At 39.4% G+C, this 11,795-nt stretch overlaps 1 protein-coding gene across 1 annotated transcript; it reads right to left on the reverse strand.

Moving 5' to 3' along the window:
• Positions 1–253: 253 nt before the first annotated feature.
• IL21 (interleukin 21) lies at positions 254–5,112 on the reverse strand (the record flags this gene model as incomplete). Its single annotated transcript, XM_010176716.1, has 4 exons — positions 4,978–5,112; positions 4,816–4,851; positions 774–911; positions 254–334 (listed from the first exon to the last, which is right to left on the reverse strand). Coding segments are annotated over exons 1-4 (390 nt in total), but the record flags the coding sequence as incomplete, so codon positions are not given.
• Positions 5,113–11,795: the final 6,683 nt, after the last annotated feature.

Below are 11,795 nucleotides of genomic sequence, written 5' to 3' on the forward strand. Positions count from 1 at the left end.
CACTTACCACACACACATAGCACAGCATAGTAGCAATAGAAAATATTTACATTTTTCATCTTGTCTTAAATAACATAGTGTCTGCTTTAAATAGTAGATTTTCTGTAGCCTTCAGCTCTGGTGTGTCCTATATTAGTCCTTGATTAACTGTAAAAAACCAACACATTGTTAGAAATACTGTAAAATAATGATATCTGTAATTGTTTGCAAAATGTCAAAAAGCCCCCCCCCCGGAGGAATCAGCTCTGATTACCTGTTTGATTAGTTTTGCAAAGCTCTTCAAAAACTCTTTGGGGTTTTTTTTCTGGTAAGATTCACATGAAGACTCACAATGCTGGAAGAGAAAGAAAATCATGCCACTTCTAAACAGCGCATCAGAATCATAGATAATACTTAAAGCTTTCTTACAGTAAAATCGAGGGGGTTGTAATCAAAGCCTTTTACAAATGGAAAAGCTGAGATACAGGCTATTTCAGAAAGGGAAGGAATATAGTAATGACATCTTTTGTTCTCATGTTTTGCAGCAGTCCCTCTCCTTTTGTCCAGCACGTTGCGTTGTTGCCAAGTGCATACGTGCAATTGACTGGTAGGATCAGGGTGAACGCCTCTCCCAGAACTGCAGAAAACTGGACATTTTTCATTTCCAAAGGTATGAAAGGCAAATTAGTTTTTCTAACAAGTTTGTGTTCTACAATTCCACCATTGCAGGTGGCGTCTGCTATAGAAAATAAGGAGCAATGATCAGTGTTATGAACGTTGTGAGGAAATCCTACCTTTACAGGGGTGCTGATGGTGAATCTTTTCAAGACTCTAATGGTTTGGGTGAATGTAGAATTTACTTGGCTGTTTTCTGGTTGTAAATTCAGTATGCCCTTCTGGAAGCAGGTCACAGCTGTGAACAGGCATCCCTCCTAGGGCAGGAAAAGAAGGAACAGTTTTAAAACAAATGTTGCAGCATTTTTTCCTGCATGTGTTAGGTTGTGGTCTGTGCACAAAGGTAAGTATCCAGGGTATTAATTGAGAAGATTCAACTATACTCTTTAAGTTAATTTTAGGTATGTAAGAGACCTTTAACCTGTACTCTGCCTATTCTTTGATAATTACCTAAGTATTTTCTCATAAAATAAATGCCTAAAATGTCTAATTGGATATTAATCATGACAGCAATTGAAAGAAAATGCTACTGAAGAGTTGATCAAGTTACACATAGTAAAATTCCACAAGCATGAGCATGAATATTTTCTTTTTTAAAAAAAAAATATTAATATCACTCTGGACTGTTCCTCACTGCTATGTGTGAGAATATACTTTTTTCTTCCTAATTTTTTGTGCCATTTCTAATATTACCTAGTTAGTAATTATGTTTAGAATTGAGGTAGAACCGTGTAAGTTCAAATACTATTGAAATGTTCTCACTTGATGGCATGGGAAATGAAGGTGATGAAGTAAGTTAGTAACCTTACTAAAGGGAAAAGAGGAATTGAGGATGAAAGAGGCAGGATAAGGAGCCAGGCTTCTGGCTTGAATTGTTGTTTTAAATTGAGGTGCATGTTAAACCTAAGTGAAGGAAAGTAAGCACCATCTGTATCTAACTTGAAAAAGAAGCTATCTGTTCTAATGATTTAAATTTTCTGTTGCTGCTGCTGCTTATCTGGAATTAATGCAACCTGCCATTTTCCTTTCATGATGCAGCTGCATATTAATGTTACTGATGCTAAGAGAAAGTCTACAAGCTCTCCAGAATCTCCTTTCCTGTGCAGTGGCTGTTTTCCTTTGCTGGCCACACACTATGGAAAATATCACCAAAACTAAGCCATAGTCCACAGAGAAAGAAAAGCAATATTTATTGAAGCCAGTTTCTAACTTGCTTTCTGTTTTCCAAAGAAGGAAACATTTAGAATTGCTGATGACACATATTAGAAAGGCTCCAAAGCCGTCATCCCTGTTTTGCATACCAACCGCTACTGGAGCTGAATCTCTTCTGGTTTATTATATGCCACTGCAGTTTGCAGCTTTGGCAAGGACAAGGCAACCTTCATGTATGTTGCTTATAGCAAATTTTAATGGCAGCATTTTATATTGATTAGCTATAGCATTTTCTTTTCCTTAAAAACCACACATTTATGTTTGTTTCAAACTTCTTACCGTAACCAGTCTTGCTTACTGGAAGAAAAACATTCGTTTTTAAAGAGATCAATTTTCCAGCTGAAACTGAAAACGTTTTCTGCCTCATCCGTGATGAGCTGAGAAACCAGCATTTCTCATATATGCTGCCTTTTTTTTTTTTTGCCTTTTTTTTTTTTTTGCTGAATTAACAGTTAGCTTTAGGCAGGCCAACAGTCAGAGGACCACAAGGATTGTGGGGTTTAGTATGTTGTGATGGGTTAAGCACTTTGATGAAAAGGCATTAAAAAGCACAGACCACTGATAATGTCTGAGTGGGACTAGGCAAACGTAAAATAATTGTACTGGATGCAATTTGCAGCAGTACTCTGCATCTGACTCAAACTAACTTTACAGATTAGCCTGAAAAGCCTTCACTTCCTGAATTAGCAATCAGCAGAGTTAGATGCTGATCCGATGTAAATCAGCATTGTGTCACTGGCTTCAGTTGCAATGTCAATCACCAGCAAGAGATCTCATTTTCCCTCCAGTCGTGAATCACTTCATGTTGAAGACTACTTTTTCAGTCTTTCCCTTGTTTTCCCTTGGGTTGATGTCCTCAGAGCTTTTAAACTTCTTACCCACCTTTTTTTAAATAAAAAAGATACTTCACTGCTGAGTGTACAGGGAAATTGTGTGGGGTTGAATTGGAGCTGACACTCAGTTCACTCACAGGAACCTCAAGGAAGTCAAAACAAATAGTGATAAACCACTGAATTTTAAATGCTATAAAAAGCCTTCTTCCTGAATATTCAAGGCCAAATGTCAGTCTGGTATAAGCAGGTTATCATAGAAGCAATAGTTTGGCATTTCTAATAGTTATATGAAAGACTTCTTATTCAATCCAGTTTCACTAAGGTGTGATTGCACCTGATCACCCTGACTGCGACTTTTGCAAACCGCAATTCATAGGTCAGTATTTTGACAATTCAGTAAGTGGAAATTTCACCTTGTAGGATAAGAAGTTTGTTAATGTGGTTGCTGGTGTTAATCACTATTAGCACACTAATGGTTTTTTTTTAAGTATTTCATCAAAGATTGAGCCTGTATCAACTTAGTCCTTTCTAAATATGTGAATTCTCTGTCTCCTCTAGTTTTCAGCAAAGTTACTTGGGACCTCCCAGAATCAGACTGTAAAGCCCTAAGCTGCAAATGAACTGTTGTCTTCCTTCCTGAGGTGACCATGTTTCTTGAGAGAATTAAAAAAAAAACCAAACCCAAACTGATTAAGCGATTAGTCACTATTTGTATTTGCTTTGTTTTGGAGGTAGTAGCAAACACTGCAGTAAAATGACAGCTAATCATCTCCAGCTTTTCACTTTGACACCACAAGTTAGAAAGAGAGTTAATGAGAAAACCCCAGCAATTAGTTAGGGTGCATTAGGTTTTTGCGCTGCAGTTGTTTCTAGCAATGAGAAGGAATGTCTCTGTTTTGGTCATGTTTCTATATGTTTTTGGCATTGGCAAGTAAAAAATGCACTCAGCTGTACAGCCTAGGAGGAGGCTAACAAAACCTGTGTGAAATGAGGTAAGTTGTTTTTTTTTCCTTTCTTCTTGTCGTTGTTTTGCAAGAGAGTTTACAGCCCTGAGTAAGTAACTTTACTCTCTAGGCATTTTTCAAAAAACTATGCATAATGATCATTTTTATACATCAATCCAAATTGTTTGCTTTCTGAAATAGTTGTCTGGGCTCAAAAAATCAAAATTACAGGTAAATTTAAGGCATCTGATAACAGGTGAAGTATAACCAGATTTGCCGCAGCCAGCTCTAGACCTTTGCTGCATGTTGGAGATTATCAAAAGAAAACAGGATGCCTGTATCTTCTAAGCTTTTAAGACACATTGTTGCTATTATTAGCATTCAGTTTCATGGTAAATCCTGCATCTGTCTGTTTGGAGTATGCACACGCTTTCTGTTTACTCTGGTGCAATTTACTACATATAAGAAGTTCCTGACCTTGGAACACACAAAATATCAGCATTAAATAGTGTATAAATAAATATTTGTATTAAAAAGGGATTTACAGGGAACTGTTCTTGTGATTTTAACTAGTTATAATCCAAAGAGAATACTTGCAAAATGCAGTTTTATCTTCCCATTGATAGCACAATCCTTGCACACAAATAGTCTCAGAGAAACGAGTGTGAATAGGTGTGAGAGGAAGCGCTGTGTGATATGGCCTTACAGTGCCACTCTTGGCATTTAGCTTCAGTGGGAGGGAAAAGAGGGTCCCTTTGGATTCGGCTCAGCAATACTCCCAGTGCGGCCAGAATTTGTGGCAGTTGGAGGTGCTTCCACTCCCAAAACCTGCATCCCCAAGAGCACTACTGCTCATCTGGTTCTTCTGTGAATCCTCCCTCTTAGCACCATTTCTTGAGTAAATGGAATACATACCAGTTTGAATCTGTGGGTTTGTTAGGATACACACACAATAGCAAAATAGTAACTAAGATTACATAATATAAACACTTCTGCCATAAAAAATCCAGAAATAAGGAACTTTTATCAAAATATTTTCTTTTTCAGTCTAGCTTGCATTAAGAGTACTGTGTCAGAGATGTGAAAAAGAAGGCATGTGCCATTTGAGAATGGAATAAACCAGTACAAAATTAAATTGATATAATTAGAAAGAAATGTTAAAGCAATCTCACCACAGGGTTTTCTGGCGTATGCAGCAATTCAACATCCTACAATAAAACAAATCTGAGTTAGAAAAGTTAAACATTTGAAAATGGTGTCCCTCACAAGATACAGTCTAAGCAATACATAATGCCTGAAAACAATTTCAATGTTATGACAAATACTTTGCTTACCGTATTTTTCACTGTGGTTTCTAACCGTTCAATTGTCTTGAAAAGCTGTCTGTATTTTACTATTTTGTGTGGAGCTGCAGTCAGTGCCATACTGGAACAGAAGAAGAGCATACAGAAAATAGTTATCCTCTCCATACTGATGAGTTTTGGTTTAAAATTTGCCAGGAGCGAAGTTGTGCTATTCAAGATGAACACTTCAGTTTGAACTGTGCTCAGGTATGCTACGTACCTACCTATATATTGCTCCTTGCTGGAGATGTAAAACCCACCCATTTCAGTTTGGAAAGCTTTGTAGAATGGATTAATGAGTAACCCTTTTTTCTTTTCCACTGGCTAGGTGCATGTATCTGAGTTTGTGCGTAGGGGGCAGGGATTGATGGAGTGAACGAAAATATGCCCCATCTGCACATTGGACAGGAAAAAAAGAGAAAAGGGTGAATTCCCATTTTCACTTTGAGTCAAGAAATGAACGTAGTAAAAAGTAGGTACTTAGAAACCGCAGACCTAGGTAAACAAAGATTCTGCATTTTTTTTCCTGTTTCTTACAGCAACGAATCTCTTCAATCCATCTGAAGCTCTTCTGTACCATGCTGGAGAAATATGACAGGACTTCTTTTCAGAACTTCAATGTATTTATCCTACTTCCTTTATGGCTCCAAGGGATGTTTGTTAGCTATTTCCCCCTCATGTCTGTGAACTGCCATTTACATTCTTAGCTTGGTTTCTGTGATGGCTGTGAGTAAAAGCTCATCTGAGCATTTAAGCCAGCAGAAGTTTTTTTTTCTATTTACTTGGAACCACTACCAGATATTTTCAGAGTGTCCTAGAGAGTATGTTGACTGGAGGAAAGTTGTGGGGAGATGCATTGCCCTGCGAGAAGTGGATCCCTGTACCACTCCTGTTCCTCAGATGGGAGGGATACTGGAAGATGAGGGATTAAATCCCAAGGGACACTACCACTTTTTGGCAATGATCCAATGCTTGTGGCAGTTAAACCCATTCAGTTACATTCTGCAGCAGCTAGGCTTGAGGTTAGTTTTGCAATTTAATGCAGCCCCTTCAAAGGAGATGTGATACTGAGGCCTGAGTATTCTCTTGAGAACTTAGAAGTGCATTTGTTTTGTGTGAAACCCAAACAGAAGTGCATAGTTTAAAAATTATAAAGCCCGAATAAAACCAGCAGAATTATCTGAATTAAGAAATAAGGCAGACTCTCGTAATTTCCTTCAAAAATTATGTTTATTGTAATTAAGTATATATGCTGCTTTGTTAGGAAATTTATTTAATATTTAAAAGATGCGTGTTAGTGAAGGGATTTTTGTTCAGTAAATACTGGTAAAGAATGTTTTCTTTTGGGGACTTCCACAGTTGCTTTCTTTCTAAATGACTGCCACTGAAGTTAAAGGTATTTAAAGGTACTCTTCTTGAGTATACTCCTTTTTTTATATTAGTTGCCTTCAGCCCAAGCCCAGTTTCTGTCGCTCTCACTGAGCTGCACTGTTCTCAGTAAGGCTCTCTGCAGGCACTAGGGACTTCCTGGACTGACAGCTCTAGGAATCAGTTGATTTTAAAATCACTGTTCCTAATATTTAATCACAAGGAGGAAAAAAACTACTTTAAATGGCTTTTATGTATTATCATTAATAAATGGTTATCAACACTGATGTTACCATTAAAATGTTCCAGTGTGGAATTGGTAGAGGGCAGTTAAAGTCACATGGACACCCTCCCTGTGGTGAATAAAAAGATGCTCAGTTGTCTTTCAAATTAAACCTTGCCTCTGGAAGTCTGAAGGTTCCAGATGGCTTTGGAGATGCTTTACAATATCTACACAGTGTTTGGACTTCGGTTTGGTGTCTAGAGGACTAGTGGGTGTAATGTGCTGACAATGTATAACATGTGCCTGCGTGTTTCTGGCTGGCAGGTGAATCTGGGCAGTCGAGTTGGATCACTTATTTCTTCTTGTTCGTTTCAAAATGAGCATTTAAGCTGTTGAGAGCTCTATCTGGCATCCTCAAGTGTGTCTGTTTTCTGTATACAAATGATTACTTACTGTATGCTGTTGATATGCTTAAGCCATTTTTAATCTTTCAGCAAATGGGTAGTTTAAAGGAGTAGATTTTACAGGTGTATGTGTAGATACACATAACACAGTCATGCTCTCATGTATGCACACACAAAATCTCTCCTGGTGAAAGGAATAGCTAATCACACCTGACAGAACAGAAACCCTAAAAAATGAGTACTGAAATAAGTAAGAAAAAGAATACTTTCTTCTACCACATAGTCTAATTTAATTTCTTGAAGAAAAGGTGGTGTGATCACTTTTTTATTATTATTTCTTTTAACGCACTTCTTGAAATAATTTTAGATAAGCGGTGCAGCTGGACTGTGAAATAGGGGCTGTCTCAATAAGTTTTATTCAGAGGTGGTGTTAATTTATAGCCAAGGTTCATTAATGGAAATCTGCAGCATCTTTTGATTGAGAAACCATGTGGTGACCAATACTTATTTTTTATTCCCCCATCCCCTCATCCCATTCATGTGAAACTTGGCAAAATGTTTCTTTATCTGTTGTTCAAGACCTCTGTGAGGCTGCTGAGAGGATGGAGAGATTGTTTCTGATAGTGGTGTTCTTTACATGAAGAGGGTGCTTAGCTCTGCTCTTTTTTACCATAACTGAACCTTCATCTTCTCTGTAGGTTATTGACTAGTAACTTGGATGAGCATGCATTGTGTTCTCAATCCAGTTTTTGACTATGCTGTTGGAAGTGTTGATAGTCAGGGAGCAGGCTGGTGATAACGTCCGCTTCTACTTTGTTTTGTCAGTATTTCAACTGTGGATTCTTTTGAGAAGCTCCTCTGAGCCCAGCTACTGTAGGTGATCATGCTAGCCCTGTCTGCCTTGATACTCAGGGAGCAGGCTGGTGATAACGTCCACTTCTACTTTGTTTTGTCAGTATTTCAACTGTGGATTCTTTTGAGAAGCTCCTTTGAGCCCAACGACTGTAGGTGATCATGCTAGCCCTGTCTGCCTTGATTTTATGCATCTTTATTCGGTTCATAGGTTGTGATGGAGCACAACTCTTTTAGCTCTGTCCTCATTAGGTGCTTGGCAGTTATTCCTGCAAAGATATCACTGCAGATTGTTTGCATTGACCAGACAATTTCAGGTGACGCTCAAGAACTTCAGTTAATGCACAATATCAGTGTCCATGTATTTTCAGAAACGCAGGACTCGAAGGGACAACATAGAGGGCATTGGCTCCAGTCATTGTACAGCCACATTATACAGTGGCTTTAATATTTTTTATCATATCAGCTAGAAATACTTCACCTCTTATAGACCAACATTGCGTTTTTCTTTGTCCTTGGTGATTTGCTAGGCAAGAGTATGTATAACAGCATTCTGGATATAGCTGTGTCTATGGGAGACATTTCCAGGTACTGGTTCTGGTCTGTACAGCCACACGTAACGAGACCCTACAACTCCGTAGTAGAATCATACCTGTCTAGCTAACAGCCATTTTAATTTTCTTCTTTTGTTTTTTCATAAACTTGTAATCATAGAATGGTTAAGGTTGGAAGGGACCTTAACTATCATCTAGTTCCAGCTCCCCTGCCATCAGCAGGGACCCCTTCCACTAGACCAGGTTGCTCAAAGCCTCATCCAGCCTGGCCTTGAACACTTCCAGGGAGGGGGCAGCCACAGCTTCTCTGGGCAACCTGTTCCAGTGTCTCACCACCCTCACAGTGAAGAATTTCTTCTTAATATCTCATCTAAACCTCCCCTCTTCCAGTTTAAAGCCATTTCCCCTTGTTCTGTCACTCCCTGCCTTTGTAAAAAGTAATAATTATGGATCTCTTGCAGTAACCAGGTCTTAAAACAATGCTGCTTCTGAATTTAAAATCTGAATAGCAAAAGAGTGAGATAATCATAGGGCTCAGCATGTTACTAGCCTGGACAGCCCTGAGATCCTGTCAGTTTAGGAAATAAAGACATTATAATGGCAGACAAAGGCAGCTTTAAATCCACTGAACCAAGCTGAAGCCTGATGAGGGCTGTTGTGAAGAATCTGAGTCATCACAGGCTTCATATTTAAGCAAAGCTGTTATTTTAAGCTGTGGTTATCCCTTCACGTTTAGGTTTACTTAACAAACTTGCAGACTGAGTGAAGACTTCAGTGGGAGAGCCCTGCTGATGGCTGGCAGGTTGTATGTGCTGTTTGTGGTCCTAACAAACCTTCTTGTACAGCACTGTACTACAAAAGACAGTGTATGATACTAGAGGAGATTAAAAGTTCTTTACATGAAAGGTTGATTGCAGTGAAGACCACTGCATATTTTACAGTGAAACCTACTGTGTGAAAGAATGGCTGCACGATAATACCAGCAACCATTTGGGCAGTAAGTGTTAGACTGTTAGACCTGGACCTGTTAGAACATGTCCAGAGGAGGCCACGAAGATGATCCAAGGGCTGGAGCACCTCTGCTAAGAGGACAGGCTGAGAGAGTTGTGGCTGTTCAACCTGGAGAAGAGAAGGCTCTGGGGAGATCTTACAGCGGCCTTCCAGTGCCTGAAGGGGCTATAGGAAGGCTGGGGAGGGACTTTTCATAAGGGCAGTTAATGACAGAACAAGGGGTGATGGCTTCAAACTGGAAGAGGGGAGGTTTAGATGAGATATTAAGAAGAAATTCTTTCCCATGAGGGTGGTGAGACACTGGAACAGGTTGCCCAGAGAAGTTGGGGCTGCCCCCTCCCTGGAAGTGTTCAAGGCCAGGTTGGATGAGGCTTTGAGCAACCTGGTCTAGTGGAAGGTGTCCCTGCTGATGGCAGGGGGGTTGGAACTGGATGATCTTTAAGGTCCCTTCCAACCCAAACTGTTCTGTGATTGTATGATTCTAAGTAAAGCACTGTAATTTTCTACCAGAAGCATCACAGAAATATGGCAGACTTTATCCATTTGCTGGTCCAGCAGGATAATTCATGGATTTGGTGGAGGCAAACCTCCATCAAATTCATGGGAGGTGAGATGGCTCTTTCTGAAATATTCGTAAATTAAATCTATTATATCAGAAATCAGTTTTAAAGTTGGTGCAGTAATTAGAATGGGAAGCTGAGCAATAGGTATTTGGGAATGGGGTAGCAAGTGGTTGCATATCATGTCTCTAAAACTGTATGGTCTTCAGTTTTGTGTTAGAGGTCACAATAATTGCTTGAAGAAAGGCACAGTGACAGAGAAAGTGAAATATAAGGACAAAGAACTTCCTTTATGTCTAGGCAGTGGAGAAAACTCCTTGATATCCCTCTTATCAGATAAGAGTGAGCAACATGCTTTTTGTATACGTCACTTGTCTTTTGTGGCTTAGGAACATGCTGAGTCAAATAATGACACTCTCTCACACAGCGTCGCCTGCCCAGCCCCAGAGGGACTGCTGCAGAGTGGAAATCTGAAAAACCTCCCATCCCAGGCTTGCGAGGCTGAGTCCTCCTCTTTCCCCTTTGCGACAGTGCCACCCAAATGCTGAATGACTTCGACCCTGAAAGCCCACTTCCCCCACCCACATTTTCCTTTACAGTGTCACTGAATGGAGGCTTTTCCCATAGCTCAGTCATTGCTATGGCTCAGCCAAAAAAGCTTTCAAAGAATTTTTAGAACTTATGTACGTGAAATTTCATGTGTATACTATCTGCAACTTGGGGGGAGGGACTCTAGGAAAGCAAGTGGAGAGAGTTATGCTGGAAAATGGGAGATTAGGAAGAAGACTTCTGTGAATAACAGATTTAGGAAAACTAGTCTTTGAAGTATTTCTGACAACTTTCAATCTTATTTTCTTATTATAGTCTTATATGGTATAACTCTTCTGTCTTTTAACCTTGCTTTGAAAAGTGAAAATCAAATCTGGGGAAAAAAAAAAAATGTTCCTAGCTTGTAATTGTATTTGCTGTAAAATTTGGAGTAAATAAATGTGATGTCAGAGACACTAAAAATTCTAATAGAGTGCATATGACAATACAAAACCATTGACATCTCCGTAATGTTCCTCCAGAGTTAACTCAGCCAGTTTCTAATCCATGCTGAAGTGGGTCTAACACTGACTAATAAAAAGATCCCACGCAGTAAATGAAGTAATTGGAGGAATAAATGGAACAGCTTTTACAGGAGATCGTGCATTTCTGTCCTGAAAGAATGTGCTGAAAATCAAAGGGATGACAAGCAAAGGCTTTTCTTCCAGAAGATTCTTTTTATATCATGGAAGAGTAATTACCTTGAGCAGAATATTTAAGACAATTCCCAGTTGCTGGAAAACAAGGAGAAGAGCATGACAAGTGCTCATCTGGCTGGGTTTTATAAGTGAATTGTTCTGCCTTCAGAAAACTTGTGTGAGTGCCAGAGAACCCCACTGTCTGCAGTTCCTAATAGGGGCTGGAGTGGTACCTGGGTACTGTGGGCATGCTGGTGTTCAGCCTCTAGCTGTTACCAGATTTAAAAATTATCATCTTACAGTTCTAGCGTTGAACATCGCTGACATTAGCATCATAATCTATGGTTCTCAGTGGCAATTAAAGCTGAGATGCAATGCCACGTAACAGAAAAAGAGGCAATGTAAGAATGAAAGAGACTTGGTGGATGGGAAGTAGAACCCGCTTTCAAGAAGAGACAGAATCTTTCTGAATCTAGTACAACCCTGATCATGGTTTTATCTGAGCTTTAGAAACAGCTTCAGCTACTGCAAATGTGTGAGCCATGCAAAGCCATTTGCAAGTGTTCCTGCATTGCCTCAATTGTTTTGTACCGGCCATTATTGTCCTCATT

The sequence above is a fragment of the Antrostomus carolinensis genome, unplaced genomic scaffold (genome assembly GCF_000700745.2).
Source record: "Antrostomus carolinensis isolate BGI_N321 unplaced genomic scaffold, ASM70074v2 scaffold3291, whole genome shotgun sequence".
NCBI classification, from domain to species: domain Eukaryota; kingdom Metazoa; phylum Chordata; class Aves; order Caprimulgiformes; family Caprimulgidae; genus Antrostomus; species Antrostomus carolinensis.